This window comes from Embiotoca jacksoni, unplaced genomic scaffold (assembly GCF_022577435.1).
Source record: "Embiotoca jacksoni isolate LCO1_2020_lvr unplaced genomic scaffold, fEmbJac1.0.p SCAF_22, whole genome shotgun sequence".
NCBI lineage: Eukaryota > Metazoa > Chordata > Actinopteri > Embiotocidae > Embiotoca > Embiotoca jacksoni.
In genome coordinates this window covers 3,497,501-3,524,044 of record NW_027185363.1, presented here as the reverse complement: position 1 = coordinate 3,524,044, position 26,544 = coordinate 3,497,501, and the positions used below count along the sequence as shown (strand labels likewise).

At 42.7% G+C, this 26,544-nt stretch overlaps 1 protein-coding gene across 1 annotated transcript in view; it reads left to right on the top strand.

Moving 5' to 3' along the window:
* Positions 1-10,496: 10,496 nt before the first annotated feature.
* Positions 10,497-26,544, top strand: part of ptch2 (patched 2) — a 29,996-nt gene continuing 13,948 nt past the window's right edge. The window contains exons 1-9 of the mRNA XM_069157306.1: positions 10,497-10,986; positions 12,585-12,777; positions 22,030-22,219; positions 22,316-22,385; positions 22,480-22,571; positions 24,940-25,048; positions 25,159-25,245; positions 25,365-25,486; positions 26,412-26,544. The exon at positions 26,412-26,544 is cut by the window's right edge and continues 15 nt beyond it. Of these exons, the coding sequence (XP_069013407.1) occupies positions 10,840-10,986; positions 12,585-12,777; positions 22,030-22,219; positions 22,316-22,385; positions 22,480-22,571; positions 24,940-25,048; positions 25,159-25,245; positions 25,365-25,486; positions 26,412-26,544 (1,143 nt within the window). The 5' untranslated portion in view covers positions 10,497-10,839. The remainder of the gene's footprint in view (positions 10,987-12,584; positions 12,778-22,029; positions 22,220-22,315; positions 22,386-22,479; positions 22,572-24,939; positions 25,049-25,158; positions 25,246-25,364; positions 25,487-26,411) is intronic.

Sequence of the window (26,544 nt, the reverse complement as noted above, 5' to 3'; positions counted from 1 at the left end):
TGTTGGTGTTTTTGTTCATTTGTTCGTTGTTCAGCATCTTTTACATATTTAACAAATCAGGGGTGTTGTTTGATTGTCAGTATGAGGTAGACCTTAGCAACCATGGCACCGCACTAGTTATTGTCAGATCATTACCGTCTCCTAACGTTGGGACTCAATTACTTAATTTCGCTGTTCCAGAGGGAGGAGCGCGGGCTCGTACACGTTTGAATGTTCATGGATGTTTACACATGCACACTGTGCAGCTTTGAAGACCAGAGATGGAGAGAAAAAGCAGTGGGAGGGGTGACCACAATGGCGTGGGGGGGTTAAGTTTATTTGTACACAAAAATGGTGTATGTGTAGGCCCCGGACCACCCAGCTTGATCCTGTATCAGTTAACACCGACACCCCGCCCTCACACACACACACACACACACACACACACTCACACTCACACTCACGAACACAGCCGAGGAGGAAACTGACTCACGCCTGACTCCCTTTCTTTCTTTTTTTCCCTCTCCTCTTCCCCTTTCTGCTCCCTTTGCTGTCGCAAGATTTATTGCATTCCCTCAGTCGAGTTTTCGTAAAATTACAGGTTTGAAGAGGATGAGGACGGGGATGTCTGCAGGGATGCTTTGCGTGTGCGTGTGCGTGTGAGATTTACTGTCCTCTGTTTCCCATTGTGTCTGTGGCCTCGCATGAGACATTAAGACTGTCTCTTGTGGCCGGATTATGTGATTTTGCTGCGTGTAGGAGAAAGATTATGATGTTGCGTTGTCTTCCCTCTTTACTGTATTTTAGACAGACTTGTTTGCTTATTAGTCCCCCTACGCTGACATGTTTTTAGAGTTACCCTTTCAAAAATAACGATGACAATTGATTCTTTGTACTTTATAATTGTTTATATTTCCAGTACTAAAATACATAGAATAAAGCATAAGTCACGAACCCTTAAAATGTTTGTATTCTCTAACACTTTGAAGTACAGCTTTCTGAAGGATTCTTGAGGATTATATTTTAAGATATAGCATCCTTTGAGCGGAAATCTCCTTTTGGCTGCACAGTTTCACTCTTAAAGAGGAACTTTACTGATTTTATACAGAGTGGCTTTGTAGTATGTGTTAAAAATAAAAAATAACCCTGATGACGTTAACATGAAGTGACCAGATGAGTCAAACCAGACAGTATTCACACTAAATGCAGCTGATTTTTGAGAAAAGGCCACAAAGAAGCTGCTAAAAATGAATTGAGATGATCTTGGAAATACAAAACATGAGTATGAGTAACAACATTTTTTTTCCCTCTTAGGTTTTATAGTACCAAATACATATTCTATACTGACAGTTGAATATGCTGGGATTCGAACAAGTTTTATTGATGGGTAGCCCCATGAGACGAAGCATGTCGTTTTCGAGGCGGTCCAACAACGATGATGGTTAGTATGAAGTGGTTTGTAGTCTCACCTCGTAGCTCTTTGTAAAAAGAAAATTGAAATGCCGTCAACCTTTCTGATAACTTGAGTAGAGCATTTAATCTGACTTTGTATTGTAAACCAGGACAGATGAACCTAGGCTGGAGATTGTGATGCAAATCAAGGAGTCATTTTTCTTTTGACGAAATGGTATTCTTTATTTGGGCTTTTAGACCAAACCTCTTAATTGTCTTCTTCACACGGTGTTCACTACAGAAGTGGCTTCAGCCCACAGAATAAAATACTTACTATAGTTGAGTACTTTTCCATGTCCTTTGTCTTACCTATGTTCATTTTTCTGTGAGCAACCTCTGTCATATTTTAGTATTAATCTTTATACGCGGTGTTTCTTTGAAATTGCACAATTCATGACTTCATCCTTTCACCTACAGTTCTTGCAGTTGTATATCCAGATTGCTTTCCCTTTACCCCTTCAACTATTTCAGTCACATCGTGTACTTCTACTTGTCCAGATAAATATGTCCTCTTTTTACATCTTTCTATCGTCATAGTTTTTTCTCGAAAATACAGTCATTTTTTTTTTTTTTTTTTTTTTTTTTTTTTAAAAGGGACTTGCTTTGGAAGCTCTATCCGTTTCATCACGTATCAGAAGTGACTACATGTTGTGGTGAAAGGTCACATTTGTTACCTGAGTTTTGAGCTAAAAACCGTAAAACCAACAGTTATTAAGGTTCCCTTTTTCTCGGCTGTGTTAACCTTTCAGCAGTGTGACACTCTGACCTCTCTCTTTAACCATGATGAGACGTGGCAGCCGGGGCGTGTTTAGGTAGAGGTTTGTATATTTATACAAAGACTGCAGAGTTCCATCAATGCAACGCCACCGTGGCTGAACCCGCCTTCGAAGCACACATGTGCTTTGCTGGCGTATGTCCACATGTGTGGGCAGGCTTACCTGTGTAACAACCGTTGTTAATCCGCTGTCACGCAAACGAATCGGTGCCGTCCAAAACACCCTTGTGAGTGAATGCGAGCATGCAGCTACACAAATGTGCATGTTGGCTGTTGCAGATCAGGAGATGTCAAGACATAGTCCACATATCAGGCAGTCTGTTGGTCTTTGGTTTCGTAGCCTCGTGGAATTTTTTTTTTTTAACATCTTTATAGAAGATCTTCATTTAATTATGCGTCCCAAACAAATCCATGTAATGATAAAAGCTCTGATCTGTAAAATAAAACAATTTTATGCACAGATTATCATCAGTTGACCGTTTTGCTGGCAGCACATTTGTCCACAAGATTTGTTTTAACAGAGATGAAATCTGCCGTATTATTAAATAAGGTTTATATTTCAAGGCCAAAAATTGTTTGGGTCTGATTGTTGGGTGTGAGATGTGTACTTTTTTGGGTCTGTGTGCAGAGTGAATCATAAAGTTGTCGGAGGTCTGGAGTTCCACACTGGTTTTCATCAGTTTTTTTCAGAGTCTGGGAAACGACTCAAATCTGGTTGGGGAAGATTCAAATAGCTGTCAACATTTGATGCTTTTAGTCAAGATAAATGCATTATTTGACACTTCTGGACATGCGGTAGTGACATGTCATGTGTCTTAAGTTCTTCCAAAACACAGATTTATGTAATAAAATATGTCTGTCTGGTCCTTTGTAGTTTAACGAGTTCGTTCACCCAAAGCACTAACAGCACATTGTCCCACTTACCTGTAGTGAAATGGAACAGCAAAGTTAAAGATTAATTTCATGGGCTAACTTCCCACCACTTGAATACAATGGAAGAAAAAAATATCAAATGGATGCAAACATTGTGCTCAAAGTGTCATTTGTTCGCTCTGTTTTTCAGGAAGCAGTGTTCCAGTCACTCTTAATAATGCGAATGTATGACTGGCACCTTCTTTTATAGAAGCAGCTTTCTACTGAAGAAGATGTTGCAATGAGAAGTAAAGTCTGGATTATTCAGACTAAATTAGATCCAAGTTAGGAAGAAAATATTTGAGTTTCCTCAGCTTTAATTTATGAAAATGAGCACTGAAACACTCTTGTTTGACCTGCTGTGTTTCTTTTACTATATTCTTTTTCACCTGGAAGAAACAAACAACATTAAGACTTCTTCGGCCTGTCTGTGATTCAGTCATTACAACCTTTAATGGAGATCCCAAAGCTTCCAAAGATACCAAATATGTTGGAGCTGTGACGATCGTAAATAAAATTAATTATTTCATTAAGACATTCCGATCTGATGAATGTTGCAACTGAAGTTTTTTTTTCTTCTTTTTTTCAGTTTAAACATTAGCCTCAAGAAAGAGTTGGGACAAGTTTATAGGGAATTTACATTAGACATTCTGTGAGTCTCTCGTGTAAATTCTGTCTTAAAGCTGAATAAGGGTAAAAAAAAAAATAATAAAAAAAAAGAGGAAAACTTTGCTGACTTCTGAGACATCCACTGCCAATTCATGAAGTCTCCCTTTTGCTGCTGCTGAGCGCTAAAGGGGGAAATATAATATAAAGAACCACACTGCGAGACAGATGGATCGGATGTATGGTCGAGACAAATGTGTGATACATAGTTATACACAGATGCACGGAGAGGTGGGGTGGAGTTTGAGCTCTGCGTTGGGGGGGTTGGCTGAGTAGATGGGTGGCTTCATGGCTTGAGGGCTGATTGTGGGTGAGCAAGAGACAGACAGAGAGAGAGAGACAGAGAGAGAGAGAGAGAGAGAGAGAGAGAGAGCAGGCCACCCAAGTGGCAGTCAGTCAGAAACCTGCGTGTGTTTGCTGCTGACCCCTACACATTAGCACAACACTTCCTCAATTTGTCTTCTGTGTTCTCCGACCACAAATGAATTTCCTCCCTCCCTTTTTTTTTTTTCCACACACTACCTTTCAAGATGCCACCACCCCACATCCCCCTCCCACCCCCCCCCCCCCACCTCCCAACCTCTTCCCCCCCCCCCCCCCCCCCCACACACACACCCCACCAGCACCAAACACACACATACAGACACACTAACACCACCCCATCTCTAACATAAACGACTGAATATATACGCACACACAAACACCCTTTTTTACAAGCTTTAGATGGAAGAGTTGCTTATGTTGCTTAGCCAACAAAGAGTGTGTGGAGACAAAGATTCCCTGTATGGGATAACAACCTCGGTGACATGTCTTAGACACACAAACACACACAAACACACACACACACACACACACACACACACACACACACACACACACTATAAGCCAGATATTGCTGTCTGTCACTGTGGAGCCACCCGGCTAATTACCTCAACATTGAGTGGGTGGTTGATTGGGATCAGTAAAATCACAGTAATAATCAAAGCATTGACCTGCTTTCCACCCTCAGGTGCTCTTTTCTTTCTAATCTCATTAGTCAGTGTTTATAACATCTACAGCTGGACCTACAAACAGACAGGCTGTTTCAAATCATTTAAATCGGCCTCAAACTTTCAATTAACTTTTGCTGCACTGTAATTTTACTGCACTCACTCCCACTTAAAACCCCTTAATTCGGTTCAATTTCACATCAAAGCTGCAAAATGAGCTTAGAAACACAGAGGAAATGTTTAAAATGTAGCGACTACTGCAGTGTAAGCTGTTCGAGATGTTATTCCTGTTTGATATACACAAGTCTTAAGGTGATATTTGCATGTCAGGACGCAGTTGTTTGTTGGCTCAAAATCTTTAGATGGGAGCTTTTCTGATGAGCAACAATAGTGCCGCCCTGTTTTGTGAAAAACTTCAGCCATGTTTGCTCACATAGACATCCATGTGCACGCTCACTCTTGCGAGGCTCTGTGCTATATTTTAAAGCTGCAGGTCTGAGTTTGCATTACCACCACCTGCTAGCTGCGTCTGACAATACCTCTGTTACAACCGCACAAACAAAGACTTAAAGAAAAGTGTGTTTCTCTTTCTCTCTCTGTGTTCTGTGTGTTTTCCCCCAGAAAGGCAACCATTCATTACGATGACAAAGGGGTAAAGAAATGCATTATCATAATTAATCTTGTGTGAGACCGTGGGTGGCAGCTTCGACTCTGCTCTCAGACTGACAGAGGTGCTCAATGCAGAAAGTGTCTCTTTGCCACCGGGCAACTTTGTGCCTTTTCACTGATATCTGGGAAACTTGTGTAAATTATAGACTAGTAAAACTGAAATACCTCTCATGGGGTTTCCCAACAAAAAGTGACTTCGTACATTTTAAATCAAACTCTTGACATGAAACTGTTGAATAACTGAACTGTACAGTTTTTTTTTAGGTTTTTTTTTTAGTTTGCCGCTCTTAGTGTCTTTTAAAGAGCTTTATTTTTCTATTTGACTGACCCATAGCCAAATATGTTGTTTGTTTGTCATTAAAAGAATTTGTTAATTTTTATAAGACTTGACCTGAAATGTGTTTATGATTCTTCAGGGATTTATTTATGTCTCCGTTTTGTTTTTTTAAGAGCAAGATGTGATATTCTGTTGCTTTATGCTTTGAAGAGGTTTGCATGATAGATGTATTGTAAATTGGCCTCACACGTATAAAAGTATACACAGTGTTATGAAAGGGTAAAAAATTATTATCATCACATGCACTCAATACCCCTCCTGATTGCTTAGTGTTTGTATAATTGGACTGTGGCCTTTAACTTTAAACCAGACCTTTAAAAAATAATTTCTTTATGCGGTTTTCTACACAAAGTAGCCTCAGTTTGGTCGATAGCTGGACGACGAGCTCATTGAGCTCATCACATACAGCTACTGTAACTGGTCTAAACTGCATGTACAGTATATAGCTAACTGGTCAGCATGCTGAATTCAGGGGATTTCTCTGCAACACAATACGGACGTCTTTGACAAAATGTTACCACTTTTACTTCTTCCCACTCTGTGGATAATTTTAGTTAACTTTTGAATGATTTAGTCACCTCTAAAATCAGATAGAAGATAGCTTTAAAAGATAACTTTTACTTATACTGAAGGAAAAAATATGATTTTCATGTCAGTTCCATATAATCTGTATGGATTTTCAGAAGAAACAGCAACATTTACCATCTTTCAGTATACTATAAAGTGTTTTAGGATCGCTCATGTATTGTAGGCATTCTCATTGCCATATCAAATCAGCTAAGTTACTCTTTTGGGACTTTGTTTCAAGTAAAAGATCCACTTCTTTCAGTTTCCCATAACTCTCAAACGATAGTACAGCTTTGTGAACCATATCAAGCCCTCACTCTTTCCTTGGATGACTATATTTACACCAGTTTGTTGTTGTAGCTTTTTTGCTGGCTATTAGCAGAACTTCTGTTGGGTTTAACTGTCTCTTTCTTGTAAACTCCCCTCTGCCTTTACTTATTTCTCATGAGAAAAACAGGAGAAATGCGGTAGTGAGCAGCCTCGCAGCCTCCGTCTTAAAAAATAAACAGTTTCTGGGCCTGAACACCCAGCGTTTCTGCTGTTATGAGACGGCTGAGTGCTAGACCGGTTCCGTAGCTCTGCCTATAGCACATACAGAACCCCGGACGGACAGCCAGCCATGCATGGATGAACGGCTGGATGGATGGAGTCACTGGGGAGAGATGAAATGGAGTAATGGAGACAGGGGGGGGAGGGAGAGGGAAGTGCAGGACTAGAGTACCAGATGAAACAGTGGAAGGTGTTAAGAAAAAAATCTGATAGAAACAGAAGAGTAGAGGAGACACAAGTCGGGAAGATGATACAGGGGAGATGATTAAAACAGGAAGAAGGGACAAAGGACGTGCAGAGGTGAAGGAAGGAGAGAGAGGGCTTGGGCGGTTTGTGTTTGGAGGCCGGGGAGGTGTGATGGCAGATATCTGCACAGCGCATGGTCATCTCAGATGGTTTATTTATCCAAGGCCTCCAGACCAGGCCTCGGACCTCCCTGAGTTTGTTAGGCTTGAAGGGGCCCCCTACCACACAACCCAATTCCTCACATTCCACATTAGCTCCCATTTCCAGCTGCCTGTTTCCCTCCACCACTCAACCCGACCCAACCCAGTCCAGGCAAACCGTACCCAGTTCCAGCAAAGTGGAAAAACAGGCCGGCCAGTGCCACCCTGGAAACGTGAGTGGGTTATGGAGAGCGTACGTTCACCACCATTTGGACAGATGGATGAGTCGGTGTATCAGTGAACTTCTGCGGAGAGTGGTGGTAAATGAGACCTGGACAGCAATATCCCATGATCCTGCATGTCAAGTCAATAGATACGCTAATATAGGCAGTAAATATATCCTGTCTTTTTTCTAAATAATGGCTCTGCAACAGAACAACAAGACTTCAGTTTTATCTCTTTTAGACATTTAAGACTCCAAAAATGAGCAAACTTGCGTAAGATCTAATCCTAAAACATAATATCACCCATTTCTGTTCACATTCATTTATATACAACAAAGAAGCAGAACTAAGACGTTACGTGTGTGTGGTTTCGAAAATCTTAAATCTTCCATCATTGAGTTCGTTAATTGACTGAGAATTAATGAATGATTAATTCATGATAAAAGACAGTTTTAAAGTTAATAAATAATGAGGAAGCTTTTTAAAATAGTTACTTTCCAAATTCATCTTAAGTTATTAATTGTTTTGTCAGTTGAGCTGGGCACAAGAGTTTCAGGGGTATATGATAAAACAATTTGTTGCTACACTTGATCATTTGTTTGCGATTAGAATTATTACTGTTTGTAGTTGTAGCAGCGGCAGTAATCAATTCTATATCCAGTCTTTTAAATGATTGTCGAGGAAGTGATATTGAAAGAGGGAAAAGGCCTAAATTTTGTGATAAATCACATAAGTTAGCTCGTATTGGACCCTGCTGTTTTGGATGCTTGTCTGAAATTTAAAAAAATAAGCGTGGCGTGTTCATGAAATAGTCTTTTTCTTTTTGGCACTTTTACACATATTTCATGTCACACTATATGTTTTGTCTTAAAAAAAAATACTGCTGCCTTTTAGATACTGTACAATAGTTACCCCACAGATGTTTACATACACGCTCGTGTAAAACATTGTGACTACCATACCAAAAACGTATTAACATCTATGATAGAAGCTGTAATCATTTAGTCTGCGCCTTTAAAATGTTTCATTTATAAGTCTCCAACATTCAAAACCCCACATCCGTACCCATACCGCTAAACCCACCATAAACATTGCAGATCATTTATAAATTGTACCATTTCCAACCTATTTGCTTTGGTACTGCAAGAAAAATGTGGAAATGCTTTTGAAAAAAAACGTCAAAAAAACAGAGATGATCCTAAATTGACATAAAATTAATTTCAGACAGAGTACGCAATTTGCAATTTAGTTTTAGGTAAATAAGAAGTCTGTATGTAAGTATCTTCTTATTATTACACAGATAAATATGGCTCCTCGCATAACTTTTTTGTTTGCTTATGGCATTATAGTTGCAAAAGTGAAAACTTGACAGTATCTTTTCATTATGCTTTTTCTGTCTGTATGATGCACCACCCGGCACATACGATCCAACCCCTGTGATATATCATTACCACGAATCCTCTTCTCCCTCTCCTCCCTCTCTTGGTGTAGATGTCATGTAAACAGTGGTGACAGACATAACAGCTCAGCAGCAAGCTGTGACACTGATCAAACCCGCCCTGACTTCACATGTCGCAGCTCATAGCGCCATCTCGTCCATCGGAATTGCTTTACGTCAGCTTCAGATTGTTTTACAGTCACCCGAAGGGGCCTCAAATTAGCACCAGCCACCTGACAAATGTTCCACACGGCGGCACAGGTTGGTGTTTAGGTGGAGAACGACTGTTTAATTTGGTGAAGTGTTTGTTCTTCACCCCCATACAGTCATGAGTAGGGCCAGTGGGGGGCACACATTAGAAAAACCATCAAGACACCCCTAACTTGTTTTTTTTTTTTTTTTTCAAGAGATGAGAGCAGTATCTTTCTTTCTTTCTTTCTTTCTTTCTTTCTTTCTTTCTTTCTTTCTTTCTTTCTTTCTTTCTTTCTTTCTTTCTTTCTTTCTTTCTTTCTCTCTCCCTCTCTCCCTCTCTTCCTTTTTTTTCTTTGAGCTCATGAAATCATACAGGTCAAGAAATGGAGATAATGCTGTCACTGAACCACACTGAATCGATGAAAAAGACGCATTGTAAATATGCAATTCTTCCAGTTGTTTAAGCATGATTTTTACAGGAGTGTGAGGTTATACAGTATGTAAGAAGGCCTATTAACCTACTTTTAGAAGCTTTTGGCCACAAGAGATGAGGTTACAGCTGTTAGAGCTAAGGACCTACACGCTACGCACTTCTTCACACAGCTGCCTATGACAAACTGCACTCACAGCAAAGCCTCCAGAGGGTAAAAAATGTCTTCTTTGGGTGTTCTGTAACAAATGTGGGGCTCGAACATGAGATGTCCTGGAGTGATATGAAAAGTGTTGAAAGATCTGTAATTCCCCCACACAAAAAAAATTAATCACACGTTTACATTCTCCTCTAAAAAAAAAAAAAAAAAAAAAAAAAAAAAGGGGAATTAACTTCTTCTTTTTTTTTCTTTTACCGATTGGCCTTAGCTGATGAAACAGAAAAGCACGCAAAATTGTGTGCGTGCATGACTGTCACTGTTATATCAATAGATGGCATGTGCGATTGCGTCTACAAACTGGAGGGCCAGGCCACTGGGAATAATGTTCAGAGAGCAAGTGAGTCGGGCAGGCAGCAAGCTGTGACCGTGAGTGTGCGCGCGCGCGCGCGCGCATGTATGTGTGCGTATGCGCGCGCGCGGCTGTGCAGAGTTTATTGAAAGAGTTCCTCTCTCCCTCCCCACCCCCCCACCCCACCACCCCTCCCCGTCCTCCTCCCCTCCCCTCCCTCCAGCCCAGGCAGCAGCAGCCTGGGTGGTCCCCCTCTCTCTCCACTTTGGTGAGCTGTTGCTTAGCAGCTAATAATAGGCGATGTTTGCAAAGTAATTTGCCTCTTCCTTGGCCAATGGGAGCCGGAGCACTTTTCCATCAAACCTCCCTTTTCAGGATTTGCCGAGAGGCGAACTTCTCCAAATGTTACCGCTACGAGATCGGAGTTAGACTTGACACGGACGGCTCAGACATAGGCTACTACTACTACTACTACTACTACTACTACTACTACTACTACAGCTACTACTACTCCTCTCTGAGACGTCGTTTCACAAACTATCGGGACGAATGAAGACTGAAGGATCTATACGGATTTCGGCGCATAATGTTGGGATGGAGTTTCGAGACTTGTTTGGCTCCAGGGAAGACTAGAAAACGTTCTTCTAATTTGTCGCCGGCGGTGCTGGATGCGCTCCACTTCTATGTTGGATTATTGTCGCTTTTTCTGAACTCGCACCGATTCTGCGTCGCTTCGCTCTGCGTCCCGTTCACCCTCTTTGGACTATGGCCTCGGACCGCGGGGTCCCTGGGGTCGACGTCTTTGGAGATTTACCCCCGAGTTATACGCGCTCCCAACCGCCTGCGAACCCAGACCTACTCCGGAGACCCAGCTACTGCCACGCTGCTTTCGCACTTAAACAGATCTCAAAGGTGATACAATTGCTCGCAGTCTAGAGTGGACTTGCTGTGAAGGCAGCTTTCATTCAGTCGGCAAATGTGAATGAGAAGTCTTCAAAGGCAGCTTTTCATTTAGCCGCTATCTAATCGTGATTTGAGGGCGCATGTGGGAATGTCGGGTAGACTGAAGCAGCGGCTCCCAAACTGGGGTCCGGGGACCACCGGGTCTCCCTGAGGGAGACGACAGCGAAACCGGGATTAGTGCAGTTGAACTGTTTAACATTTAAGAGAGTAATATAGAAAGTGTCATAAGAGATTGATTTCGAGATAAATACTTTATAGTTAGTGGGACAATATAAGTCTGAGCTTGCGTGACAGTTTGGGAACCCTTTGGAATAAAGTGATAACAACGTAACAATCTTCTTGTTTGGCAGCATGTTAACATTGCTGTTTATTTGAATGGACCTCGGCTTCTCATTCATTTGTGTTGTTAAAGCAACCGTGAGGCAGTGAGTGAGGGCTTGTTCTCATATCCCGGCCGTGTTGTGCGTGTTTTTTGGCTTTGTTGCAGCCAGCGGAGAGCGCACTGCTGGCCCGGGGTCTGTTTGGAAATGTGGTGGGTCCTGTAAAGGAATTCACTGATTGAGTTTGATCTGACAAAGCATCTTTGGACCGCCCGGATGCTTGGACGTGTTTCAGCACTGCTGAGAGAAACCACAACACCAGAGCAATGTCCTCTGCAGCAGTGACATTTGTGGCACAGGGACAGTGGTTCACACCAAAGTATAGACAGACAGTTGTATTGAAAAAAGATAAGAAAAAATATAGAATGCAGAAAGCACAGTGTATTATGTATCAGCAGAAACTTTATTTGTAAACAATTGTAGTTGTGTGGTGTATTAGTTTTCTGTCATGCAGACGTGTAATGATAAAACAAAAGTTAGGCAGATTGCTAATGTTATTTTCTAATAGTAGATCGCTTACAGATGTAACTGTGTATTGTTTACTCAGCATGGACCAGAGTTTAAAGTGTCTAACATAGACACCTTTTCAGTAAGACAGTACAGATTTAAAATCTGTGATCTTAACTTTCAATGTTACTGTAACCTCTTTTAAGTCATGGTCATTTCTGTATGAAAATGATGCTTGGTCAGCTCTTATTTATCTTTTGTAAAGTCAAAATGTAAACCCAATAGGAAACCTTCTCTCCAAATAAGCTTGTTATTAACAAAACTTCTCGCCACCTCTGTGCCATTTAAAATCTTAAATGTGGGGTGTCAGCGGAGATCTTCTCTGGACTGAGATCAGGCGATGGACTTGAAGTCAGGAGTCAGCATACACAGATCAGAACAGAATGAAATCTGTGGGTAGCGTGTTAGCACCTTAACCTGGCTCCATTTTAAACAAAGTGTCATGCTATTTTATGCAAATATTTCTTCTGCATGTCTCATCAAATGTCTTGGCCGTCACTGTGCTCTTCACATCTGGCTTAAGTCTTTACACTAGAGTCACAGACAAAGATACAAGATGTGGAACCTGCCTTTTTGGACATTTGGGCAGCGATACATTGTTCATTTGGTAACATAATATTAACGATGATGTTCTTTTCTCGCCCTCTCTCCTGCTTCCAGGGTAAGGCTGTAGGTCAGAAAGCTCCTCTGTGGGTCCGGGCGAGGTTCCAGGCCTTCCTGTTCTCTCTGGGCTGCCACATCCAGAGGCACTGTGGGAAGGTCCTCTTTATTGGACTCTTAGTATTCGGGGCTCTGTCTGTGGGACTCCGAGTCGCAGCCATCGAAACGAACATTGAACAGCTATGGGTGGAAGGTGAGTTTAAGATACTTGATACTTTGATACAGTGTGTTGCTCAGTCTTGTAGTGTTTGTGTCAGTTGTGAAGCAGCAACACAAACACTTAATATAATCTGTTCAGTTTGCACCAGTGTCTGGTGTTGTCACTGATTCTGCAGGTAAACCTTCATTCTGTGAGTTCACTGGACTTTAAGGTTCAGAAAACTCAGCTCACAGTCACAGTTCTTTTCCACTGGTTCAACCAGACTTTGAATGACAATAGTGGCTGGTGGGAAGATGCAGGGTGGCCACGTTAGTGTCATCACAGTGCCATGGGAGGGCACTAGGTGTTCAGTGACAGACTGGCTTGCCTGGCTGAAACCTTCTGGAGAGCAGGGTTTAGAATTTGTGGGAGTTTTTCTGAAGTTGTGTATTTTTATTTTTGGTGGCTGAAAATTCAAATTATCAACACGTTTATAAATTTCTTATACCACTACCACTACCTGACATGAATACAAGCGCCAGCTAACTCATAGACACATTTAACTTTCTTGTGTATAGTAGTTTATGTCTCTCTCTCCTGCCTGCGCATGGATGGGAATATGTTGTGTCCTGCTGTATTTTGTTGTTGTGGATGTCAGTTAGTAAGTCTTTACCTGAGAAACCCAAACACATCTCTGACACTTCTGCTCTTAAAATGCTCATACAGAACGCACACTTTTACTTGTCCCACAGCCACGACTGTGTTTGTGACACTCTTCATCTCCTCTACATGTGACAGCGCTTGTCTGTTTCCTTCCCTCTGTACTTTTTAGGTTTTGGGTTATCGGTACATTTTCAGGGGCAGAGGCAGCTTTATTTGGTTTTTCACACTGGCCAAATTCCTTTTAAACCCCCAGGCTTTCAGTGCCGGGGCTGATCCCCGCAGCAGATGGACTGTGTGAATGGTTAGCCATCTTTGAGGGCTCTGACCCCTCCCCCCTCAGCTCCCTGTGTGGTCCCTAACTATTCTTGGATTCCATTCAACAAGAGGCAAGCAGGCAGGCAGGCAAGCAGGCACCACCTCCCTACCCCCTCCCTCCTCCTTCTCTCCTCCTCACAAGAGGAAAAATATAAGTGAATGCAGCTGAAGTTTACCCACCTGTTTTGCACGCTCTAAAAGCGCCACAGCAGTTGGTGAATATAAACAGACCCTATAGGGTTTTTTTTTAAGCCCACCATGTCACTAGAGGACAGGAACAGGCGGCTCCCACAGGACCTGTGTGGAGGTGTCGGAAGAATCACACACACCGCTGGTGTCAAGGGAGGCGGTGTGTTTCATTTGGATAGAAATTCAAATAAGTTCCTCGATCATGCACAATTAAAAAAAAAAAAAAAAAAAAAAAAAAAAAAAAATCTCTGTTAATGTAGTCACTGAAATTTGGAGCTTTATGTTGGAAAGAAAAAGACTGAATCCAAATCAAAAACAAGGAACAAGAGTTTGAATTTACACTGTGTCCACTTGCTTTGGTTTCATTCTGGTTTGTGTAAAGCTTCAGGATTACCTCTTGAGTTAATTGGCCAAGCAATCTCTTTAAGGAGATGTTTAGATGTTTGTGTGCCAGTTGTTTTGCTGTGGGATTCAGAGAGTTGAACCAGGGGGGCTGAAAAGGAATGCTGTGCCTTTAAGAGGCCGTGGCCATGTTTCTAAAGTTTCTGCCTGCCTTGTTTCCACCAATAGCCCATTGACAAAGCTGCTAGGGCCTCAATGGAGAGTAAAGTGGTTCGGTAACAAGGAGAGGTTAGTTCTCCCTCTGTCTCTCTCTCACACACAGGAACACAGAAAAACACACACACACACACACACACACACACACACACACACACACACACACACACACACACACACACACACACACACACACACACACACACACACACACACATTTGCGCCATTGCACATGAGCCAGAGCACAAGAAGGAGGAATTCTATGCTCGCTAATAGGACAGCGGAGTTCATATTGAGGAACTCAAACTATTTTTCTGCATCATTTTATTGGATGTTTTTTGTCAATGTATCTTAATTTAAAAATAAATTTCACATCTAATGTAAACATGTAAGTCATTTCCCTCACATTTGGAGTAAGCATATGAAACAGTTCATCCACATTACATTATAATTTTCCACTTGTAATTTGTTCAGAATGAACTAGCTGTGAATTGACACCGTATGTGTTAACACTCTGCCACCAAACTGTGTGTGTGTGTGTGTGTGTGTGTGTGTGTGTGTGTGTGTGTGTGTGTGTGTGTGTGTGTGTGTGTGTGTTAGGAGCATATGCTTCCCATCATATATTCATACTGGAGGCTGCCCCCACAGTTTTCACACATACACAAACACATCCACTTGTCATCTTTGTCACCTTCGGTGTGTGTGCAGCTTGCCGGACCGTCTGTCTGCCCGCCTCCAGTTCCTGACCATGTTCCCGTCTGTCTGCCTGCGCTTTGTGTGTGTCTGTTTATATTTCTACCTGTCTGTCTGCCTGCTCTGTGAAGTCAGGCCACCAGGGCTTTTTTAATTGCTTCCTCCCTCCTACAGGACCAAAACACCATGAAGCAGAGCACAGCAGTGCAGTCTGTGTCTAGAAAGAGTAGACAGAGAGAGACAGAGTGGAAGACTGGAAAAGTTAGTTTTTGTGCAACTCATAAATACCTTCCTGAGCAAACAGTATGCTGACATGGCATCCTTTGTTTATATCATTTTTGTTTGATTTAAGGATTCTTGGCATGACTTGGCAACGTGAACATACAACTTCTAAGTAGAAGGATTAATCCCGCCTTCAGTCCTCACACCTGTGTAGGTGAGAATAAAAGCCACTGCATCAGGGTGTTTTGTCTGACAAGGGGATTAAGAACTATTTCTGGTTTACTGCTCTGTCTCTCTGAGAGAATCTGAGACAGACATCACCCATTAAATTACCTTAAATTACTCATACAGGTCTTTTTTTTTTTGTAGTGTTACCGAGGCCTGAGGGTGACACCAGATAAATGAACACTGCAGATGTTTCTCTAATGGTTTCATTCAAAAGCAACAAAAGTGCTTGAATTATATTATTTTTCTTGAATCTAACAATTTCTAAAACCTTTTTTTTTTTTTTATAGAGGTTTGCACGTTGTAAACATATGTACATTGTACTACTCTTCACTGGTGATACAGCTTGTCCACACTTGAGAGTGTGAGAGTTGGTGTGACCTGGGCAACTTGTGACCCAGTCTGTATTGTCCACTAGCAGAAAAGAGCAGGATCATAAAACGAGGTGCAGGAAGAAGACAGGGATGAGAGGAGACAATGGGGGGGGGTTGGGGCAGGAACAGGCTGGAAGGTTTATGGTTGTCTCACATCTCTTTTCGCTGCTGTTTTTGCCTGTCTCACTTGAACAAACTTCAAGTGTGAGACTGTCTCATGCACGTCTTTATTTCACCATTAAGTGTCGTGAGGGAGCTTGTTTTTGAGAGGCTGCCTTTTCAAGCGGGAAATTTGTGCTAAAATCTTTGAAACTAAGGATTTTCTTTATTTGCACTGTGTTTGGATGACTGTTTTAAGTCGTGTATCCAATGGTAAGACTTCTTCAGCTCAGATTGTTCTCCCTTCACAAAGCCCCACTTGAAAAGCTTGTTTGGGAACGAGAGGAAAGAAACGGGCCGCATGTAAAAGTGCTGGTGTTTATCTTGACATTAACTAAACTCATCTTTCTTGGCAGAGTTTAGGTGAAGCATGACAGACATGTACACAGACCCAAGCTGTCTAAATACGAGTGCAGCGAGACGGGGCCCATCCAGATAGCAGTCGCACCACATGTCCAATAAAAAAGGCCATGCAGAAAGATGATAGGAAAGAGGAAGGTAAAGACCATGCACAGTCCACACAGTATGAATGCATAGATACGAGCAAGCTTAGCTATAAGTGATATCAAGTGACCAAGAAATACATCGATTAAAAGAGAGAAAAAGAGAGTCTGGATGAGAAAAAAGAAAACCTCCAGAGATTGTGTCAATGAGCAAATGCACATGTGGGCATTTCAGCGTTTGGAGCAGTTTCTCTAAACAAACCTCAGAGCGGCGCAGCAGGTAAATGCTATAATTCATTGGAGTGCACACAGCGCCCCAGTTCAGATAGAGAAAGGGAGCTCTATGAGGCATTATTGGAGGTGAATAGTGCGCGGTGGTGCCCCAGCTAGATAAATAAACTCCCAGCGTTCAGGGCCCGAGACCTCACTGGTAGAGAGAACAAACAAGACCAAAGTCAACCTGGGTCACTTCTAAATGTTTATTTCACCCCCTTCCTTCCATCCTTCAATCCAAGTCTACCTCATTCCATCCCCGTTCTCAGCATCCCCCCCAACACACACACACACACACACACACACACACACACACACACACACACACACTCTTCAACAGACAGACCAAGACCACCCCCCAACAAATAAACACACACTGAGCAGCTTTGGATGCATGTGCATATGACAGACACATGGCTTTTACTTCCACTATGCAGGAAACAGAAAATCTGCGCTCTACCTATCTTTTTAAAGCATCAATTTTATGGTCATAAAACTAAAGTTTCTCTTGTATTTGTTGGCTGAGTTTCAAAGGTTTACAGTGATAACATAAAACATACATTCTTCCTGTTAGTTTGGTGCCAAAGCTTTTATAGAAAGGGCTCTGGACTGTCAGACTCTTTGCTACATTGAATGCAATATCCTTAGAAAGGCTGAAATGCAACCGAAAATGGGATAATAAAATCTCAATCAGTATAGTGTGGCACCCTTTCTCTCTTCACTGAAGAGCAACCTTTGTCTCTGGTCTGAGCGATATAAAGCGACACCAGTCACCTTAGAGTTTGCACCATTTGCCTCTGTCTTTACTCCATGAAAGTATAAAAAGTAAAGGGAGAGAGAGATGGAGAAAGAGACTGAACATTTTCTTGGTACTTGGGAGGGAAAAAAAAAAAAAAAAGGTTCTTGGGCTCAATAAATTCATTTCTCATCTGAATGAGACCAGCAACGTGGAAAAATTTTGCCTTTCAGGCGAGGATGAATGTATGTTTCAACCACACATTAAGCAGTATTAGCGGTCAGTGGAGTGTCTAATGTGACTATTTTTCACAGTGGCCAACACTGCCCATGATTAGCATAATTAGCAGAGGCAAGCCTATACATATGGAAATAGAAAGTGCCTAAATGCCAACTCTGGTGGAAATTTATGTGTGGTGGCTAACACCACTGGCACATCTGAATAGAATGTAAGTGAAACTGATTTTTCATGTTGTTTTTTTGCTTTTTATACAGTTTTTAAGGTGGGATCTCAGGGTGGTTGATTTGTCGTGATGGTGGAGCTGCAGTGTTTAAACAGGCTGAAACTGATCATTTAGTTTTCTTGTGTTCATGCATTGATTGGATTATTTTGTGAAATAATACAGCTGTCTTTGACGATTGATGAACAGATACACTGTATTTCTATAGGTAAGATAGCAAGTGCCAGCTTCTCTTTCTTGTCCCCTGCCTCACCCTCCCACAGCCGACTCCGGCATTGTTTTATAGGCTGGGAAAGTTTTGGTTCATTTGCTTTTGTTGTGAGAAAAAAAAAACGAAAAAAAAAAAAAAAAAAAAAAAAGTTCCCTCTTTATTTTATTCTGCTGTTTGTTGGGAAACATCTGAAAGAAATTGAAGGGTTGAATGACAAAAGAGTTTGCATTCAGTGTGGAGCTATACTGAAGGATTGTATGGAGGAACGGCCCATCTGCTGGGGGCAGCCTGCTTTAGGCGGTGCCCTGGCTAGGGAATGCCATAGGGCAGGGCTGGGCTGAGGACCCAAAGTGGGGCATAGTCCTGATTCTGGTGGGTCCACATGTGACAAAAGGACCAAGAGGGTTTTTGGGATGCTGGGTACCAGGCCAAGAGAATGAATTTCTCATTTGGCTCCTTTAATGAAAATCTAAAGAACTAAAGGACCTCTGTTTTGAAAAAAGAACGGTTGGTAAAGGAAAGTAAATGATAGGTAGGAGATGGCAGCCAAAGAAAAACTCTCTGAAAAACATTGTTGCTACTCTATTGTGGTTAGAGCTCTAGATCCCCCCCTTAAATCTATATTTTATCAAAGGGAGTGTTGTGCAGAAAATAGCTGTTCTCATGTCGTCATGCTGTGTAAATCAGGAAAAACATCCAACGTACTACATAACAAGTAAAAGCATACATGTCACTTTCAGCCCTCTTCGTCTTGGGTCTTCCTCCATAGCAGCGTGGGGCCTTTCAGAGGCCCCCTAATCCAGCTAATCTACCACACTGAACTTTGAAGGCGGCCTAGTCTGACCTAGCATGGCCTGGAACTGGGACTAGGCCTGTAAGCCACGAAGACAGAGCAGAATAGAATAGAATAGAACAGAATAGAATAGAAACGCCAGCACTTTAAAGGTAGTCTTGGCTCATCCTGGAAGCCAGATGTGAGAAGCCGCACATATTTCACTGAGTTAGGGGATTCTGGGTGTTCAGCTTTTGGGGACGGAAGGGTCAGGTGGGGAGGAAATGACTGAGGTTAGTGGAGACAGAGTCCAGTGTTCACACTGGTGTGCGCGCGCACACACACACACACACACACACACACACACACACACACACACACACACACACATGCAGGCACATGAACACACATTTATCCAAACGTTGTATTTGTGCACCCACGGCCATGAAACCGTGTCAGGGCTTGTTATGACATTTTCCCTTGCTTTCCGCTTTCCCAATGTCGTAACTGTTGTGAAAGTGCTTTTAGTGGTGAAGCTAGTAAATGAATTCACATGTTGCACCCAACAGAGTCGAGTTGTTTGCTCAAATTTGTAGGATGTTGATCAAGTTTCTCGAAAACATCCAGAAAAACTGATGATTTAGATCGAGTTGTGATCATTTGTATTAATTTCCCTTTTTTGTAGTTTCATTTTTGATCGTGTTGCCAAACACGGACTAATATTTCATGTTTCAAAATTGCTCATGTAATAAAATTACCAGCCGCTGGGGTGTTAAAACCCCCAGTTTCCACACTCAAAGGCGCTTTCTTCCCAGTGTGGGAAAATTTCCGGGAACTGTCTCTTTAAGGCTGTGTGAAGGGCAGGCTGAGTGGAGGGACAGGGTTGGGGGAATTGAAAAAAAAAAAGAGTGAGAAAAAGGAAGACAGAGTCAGAAAGAGAGAAAGAGGGAGGAAAAGGAGAGGAGAAAGAAGGACGCAGGGAGAAACGTAGAGAAAGAAAGGTTCCTTACGGAATGAGCGGTGAGCTGAGCAGAGCGGTTGTGAAGCTCAGAGTTGGGTTGTTGGGGCCGGACCAGGGGTTGAAGAGAGAAGGCGAGAAAGAGGGAGAGGAGAGAGAGGACTGGCTGCCTGGGTGGTCCAGATGGGAGGAACGAGACACAAATAGCTATAATTTACTTCAGGAGGCCTGTAATTACAGAGCCAGAGTCTCTCCGAGCCACCCAGTTCCTGTTGGGATCAAAACCCCACGCTGCAGAGGTTAACATACGAAATGTCAAAAAAGGTTTAACAGATGTCAAAGAGGTCCACAAACGGAAAGGGTTCCATTTTGTAGTAGCCTTTTTTGATTGGAAATCTGTGTGGGAAGGAAACTAAGTGGAGTCATGGGGAACTCTACATGTAGTGACTGTTTGTTTTTACACCAAGTGTGACAATGATTTAATAAGAGTTCAGTATACTCCAGACTCCAACCTCTTTTTGTCAACCTCAAAAGTCTCCAAAAAGTACTTATGAAAACACTTATTTAACTTTTTTCCTTTTTGGTCTGGTTTCCCTCAGAATAAAGGCTTTATAAATACATTGATTTTATAAGTTTTGTGTGGCCAGATGTGCAAAGGATATCCAACAAGAACATGTCCCATTTTTAGGTGTTTTCTTTTTGGGAGACCCCAAGCCAGACACCAATGACAGCAAATAAACAGGGTGACCTGATATTCTCAAGCCCCTGCAAAGGTAATTAAAGCCTTGAAAGCAAAGCCGAGAAATATTGGACTGTGTCTCCAGGGCCCAGAGTTCTAACCTGATCTCACACTTTTGCGGCGTAGGCTGAATAGTTTGTTTTTTCTTTTCTCCCCATCAATTATAGGAGCCTGTTCCAGGCTGGGGGAGGTGCAGAGAGCGTGAGGGAAAGAGAGAAAGACCGAAAGCGGGATACAAATGGAGAGAAAGACAGATGCAAGAGGGTTAAAAGGAGTAGATGCTCAAAGTGGTGAAGCAAGGACTGAGTGCAGCGCAGTGAACGTTGGTAACAGAATGATGAAAATTAGAATTAAGAAGGTGGAAGCCCTCGTTTCTAAACTTCCCCCACCTCGCTCTTTCCTCCCCTCGCTCTCGCTCTCGTCCTCTCTCTGGGGTTGTCATGTAGTGGGACAGCGAGAGGGGCAGACGGGCCCTCTGTGATCCAGCGCGGCATGTTTCATGTCCACTTGGCACAGGCACAGATCCCCCCGGCTGGCAAACTCTTTTCAGGGCAACCTCCTGTAATTAGGGGGCTGGGGTCTACCGCACAGTGCAACATAGCTCGCTCTCTCTGCTTTTTTTTTCTTCCTTTTTTGAAGTCCTTTTTGCTCATCACCACTGCTGACATCCATATTTCTTTCTTCATGAATTTATAGATCTTTCTTTGTATCCACTTTGATATCTTTTGGTCGCAACTTCTGCACGCCATGTCAACAACACTTCCACCTCTTCTCTTCTCTTCTCTTCTCTTCTCTTCTCTTCTCTTCTCTTCTCTTCTCTTCTCTTCTCTTCTCTTCTCTTCTCTTCTCTTCTCTTCTCTTCTCAAAACTACCTCAAAGGTGGACACACAGGATTTATAGATCAAGTATAGCAAGTCAAGTGTCCATCTAATCCTTTGTCACGAGTTCAAAAATGTCCATATCTGCTGCCCTGAGCAAAGCAGTAGAGGGTTTTTGGGGCATCACAAAGCTGGTTTTGCTAACTAACAGGGCACATCTGTTTCACAGAGGGAGCCAATGAGAAGCTGTATTACTCATTTCTCTTGGCCAGACACTAGCTTGTGTGAAGTGCCTTCAAAACCAACACTGGCGAAGGCCAAGGGCGTTGGTCAAAATATGTGTGTGTTCCTGTATAAATGTGCGTGCATATGTACGCATGAAACTCGCTTTGTTGTAGGATACTAATGTGCGTGTGTTATTTTATTTGCATTGAGGAAAGTCTATCTATCTATCTTGAATTTGCAATTCATTTCTCTTCTTCCTTCTTTGTTTTCTAGCTGGCAGTCGGGTAAGCACAGAGCTTCGCTACACCAGGGAGAAGCAGGGAGAGGAGTCAGTATTTACCTCACAAATGCTTATCCAGACCCCCAAAGAAGAGGGCACAAATATTCTTACCCAGGAAGCTTTGCTGGTCCACATGGAAGCCGCCCTGTCTGCCAGCAAGGTGCAGGTGTCGCTGTTTGGAAAGTAAGTAGACATCGAACACGATGCAAGATGTTTTCCACATTTATGCTTGTGTCCGCAGTAAAATGATTAATTTTGAATTCATTTTCTTTCTCCTAGATCATGGGACCTTAATAAAATATGCTATAAATCCGGAGTTCCTATTATAGAAAATGTCATGATCGAACGGGTAAGTTAACCAAAAAAAAAAATGATTTCTTTATGTACCTTTTTGCTTGCTTTCTTATGTTTAATCATTCTTCCTTTCTATTCCCTGATCCCAGATGATTGACAAGCTATTCCCCTGTATGATAATCACCCCATTGGACTGTTTTTGGGAAGGGGCCAAACTACAGGGAGGGTATGCCTATTTACCGTAAGTCTTGGAATATTTGACCCAACATACATTTCTTTGCACATTAAAACATTTCAGAGAAGGCCTTGGCTCTCCCTCTGCTGTCATTGCTTCCATCTGATCTGAGCAGAGCTTTTGGAGGGGTCCATAACTTTTAACACATGCTGGATGAAGACATACAGTTGGGCTTTCAGTAGTCTGTCAGTGGGTGCTGTGACTGACAGCGGTGGTCAGTAATAGAGTTCTTTTAGGGCCCAGAGTGGGACTGGAGGGGGGGTGTCCTGACAGAGAAATTCAAAGAGAGAAAGTTAGGGAGAGATTCAGTGAGCGAGGGAGGGATGGAGAGAGAGGAGATGGCTGGAGCAGTAACTGGGTGGTGGGTCGGTAGAACGGTGGGTTGGTAGAACGGAGGGCGGGGAGGCGGCTGAGGCGGCTGCGGTGGTGGTGGTGGTGGTGGTGGCAGGGGAGCCCTTTGGGTCAGACAATGGTAAGCATTCTTTCAGTTTACGAGTGAGTGTCCATCAGTGCAGGGGCCCCGGAGGAGGGAGGGGGGCCGGCTTTGTCAGCTCACGGCTAACACTCGGCATTCTCATGGTAATGCCCCGGGCTCCCAGCTCCCAAGTTGTCCAACAAATAAAATGGGCAGTATTCAAGCCTCAAGTCCCTGGAGAAGGACAGAGAGAGGCTACAAGACAGTTAACAGTGGAGTCTGGGCGTATTTGGGCATTTGCAGATTCAAGTTTTTTTTTCCTCTCCTTTTTTTGGGGGACAAAGTTCTCTTGAGAAATTGAGTCACTGAAAGGGATCTCTTTTTGTCGTCAGAAGTGATATTTCAATTGAGTACTTGGTATATAAAAGATAGTTTAGATCATAGCAGATGTTTCTTTGCAATGAAATTATTTGTTTATACATTTGTCTCAGCTGACAGCAGTATGTTTCATGACAAGCCATGCACATACAGAAACAAACAAGTTTCCCATTCTTAGCATCTCCCAGTTGGCTTGTGTGAAAGCAAAGCACCAGAGAGGGAGACAGGGGTCTTTGATGATTCATACATCTTACCAAGTTTTCCTTTAACTCACTCAAAGACGTTCAACATCTGTTGTTATTTATTTTTATGCACTTTTCATGTGCAATTAAACGGAACTTGTGGTGGTCACTGAGGGCAGTGTCTCTTTAGTCAGCTTCTGCTTCAAACCTGTTTTAAATGTAAAAACAACTAAAATCCAAAATTGTGTGATGGAGAGGGAGGAAGGGGGAAGAGGGAGAGAGGCAGATTGGGGAAGAGAGTGAGGAAGAGTGAGTGAGAGAGAGAGAGAGGAGAAAAAAGAAACTTGGGAGAACAAAAAGCAGCAATCTATGAAAAAACAAAAGGGCCCGGGCCTGGTTCAGTCAAGCAAAAACTAGCTGATAAAGGAGTGTCTTTGCAACTAGCTGCTAAAGGGACCCTGGTATGTGGGAATAGGAGAGGAACTCTCTTCATGAGCCATTGGAGGGAGATTGAGCCTGGAATTAAGATACTTTGGGATTCTTTTATATCCCTTTCTTTCTGTCTGTTGTCACAAAACTGAACCACGAAATCTTCCCAACAACAAATATATGTTCAATATATTTTCGGGGAAAATTTTATTTCTCCGTTGTGTATATGGGTGAAGCATATTTTCTCATGATATTGGGAAAGCTTTTTTTTTTTTTTACCTTAAGCTTGGTGTAGTGCATCTAAAAGCCACATTTGATGTAAAATTTGAATCCAAAATATTCAAATGAATTGGTTCATTTTCTTTTGTATAAAGACAGGTCACAGATTCATACTAACTTATAGGTCAAGACATGAAGGCACGCATTTCCTTCAGCAAGTATACGCACGAGAAAATCACAAATTCACACTAAGAAGGAAGGTGGTTTTACAGGTGAGGCTCACTAATAGGTTATTTGTCACCCAACAAACACAGTGAAAGCTCCACCTTTCCTTCTCCCCACATGCCTCACCTCTTTTCCCACTGCCTCCCTTCCATTCTCTCTCCAGTTCTCTCCCTCCTTATCAAGATGTTTTGCAGACAGAGGTAATTGTTATGACTCAGTGCAGGGCATTGAGGAATGAAAGTGAGCAGGCAGCCACCGTGCCTTTTCCCTGGGCATTGTGGCAGCGTGAAACAGGATAATAAACGCTATTTTATCCTGTATCTGTAGCTAGCCTCCTGCGTAGCTCGGCACCACAAAGAAACGAGAGAGAAACTGAACTCCATGTTTTCCTGCTCAAAGTAAAGATTAGCAGAAGTGTAAAGCCAGTGTAATAAAAGTTATTTGACGCTTTCTTGTCTAAATTGTGACGTCATTGTCGAAAAGGTTTGGCGTTGGTGATCAACGCGAGTATGTCTTTGCTCTGCAGGGGTATGCCAGATATCCAGTGGAAGAAACTTGACCCTGTCAAGCTGATGGAGGAACTGAGTCAGTTCACCTCACTGGAAGGATTTAAGGAGATGTTGGACAAAGCTCAGGTGAGTCACAGAAATACACACTGATTTATCTACTAAACAAAACACTTTCTTGTCTACTCAGCTACTTGTTCTTTATCCTGAGACTTTTGTAATACTGTTTGATTGCTTAGGTGGGACATGCCTACATGAACAGGCCATGTCTAGACCCGTCCGACCCCGACTGCCCCCTCAGTGCACCCAACAAGGAACAAGGAGAGGTAAACTCTCATTTACGAATGTAACTCCAATGATTATACACAATAAGACATTGGAGGGAGACAAAAGTAGCGCTCTACTAGAAACATCTAACACATTATTCTGCTGCTTGTCCCTTCAGAGTCCTGACATTGCTGGGCGTCTCCAGGGGGGTTGCCATGGTTTCAGCCGGAAGTTCATGCACTGGCAGGAGGAGCTCATCCTGGGAGGGCGGGTCAAGAACAGCCAAGATGCTCTGCTGAGGTGTGTGTGTGTGTGTGTGTGTGTGTGTATATTGAAACGATCAGACGCTGCAGTTTTAGGCGATTTTGTGTTATAAGTCTGCTGCTCTTGTCTGATTAGAGGATGAAATAGTAATGATGTGACGTGACCACCACCAGCCAAGCAGGCAGCCAGTCTGCTGCCGAATCCATGTAACCCTAATAACTCCACACACACACATGCTAGGAATGCCTCATACGGAGTGGGATCACTTTCCTGCATGACCCCTGTCCAGGATAAGCCAATTAAAGATGATTGACAATCACATGAAGCCCCCCACCTACCCGGCTATACATTTGTTGCGGAAAAACACTCAAATTCACATTTATCTGAAGCTCATCCAAGTCTCTTTATAAGACGATCTCCAGAGCGTTCATTTTTCCTATTGGCTTCAACTGGATTTAAAAGCATGGCCAATACAAATGGAGTGACAGCATTGGGTCGCAGCCCAGATCAAGACCCACGCGGGCCCAACAGAGCCTTGAATGAAAGAGGATTCCAGTCCCATCTGCAAGAGCCACACTTACTCTTGGACGTGATTTATGATCATTTCTCTTACAATTTGAGCGCCACTGCTACTTGCCAAGAAAACCTGAGGACATCTGGGATCGCAGCCTGGAGACCGGCAGACAGACTAGATAACACCTGCTTTTAGTTGTTTACATTGGCAGAGAGACAGGCAGGCAGGCAAGCGGACAAATCCTAGAAGAGACGGCACCTGCCTTTAGCCATTCATAGACAGGCATGTGCCAGTAAGATTTAAGGAATACCATAACAGTCAGAATGGATGATTTTAAATGCGCTACCTCTGGGATGGATGATGCTTTTCAACTTATTTCAACACACAATAAACCATGTTTAAAAGGGGGGGAGCCTGACGTCCTAAACTTGTTTGTGTGTTTTGCAGCGCCGAGGCTCTCCAAACCATGATCCTGTTGATGAGTCCTAAGCAGCTGTACGAACACTTTAAAGATGACTACGAGATCCACGACATCAACTGGAATGAGGAAAAGGCTACCGCCATCCTTGAGTCCTGGCAG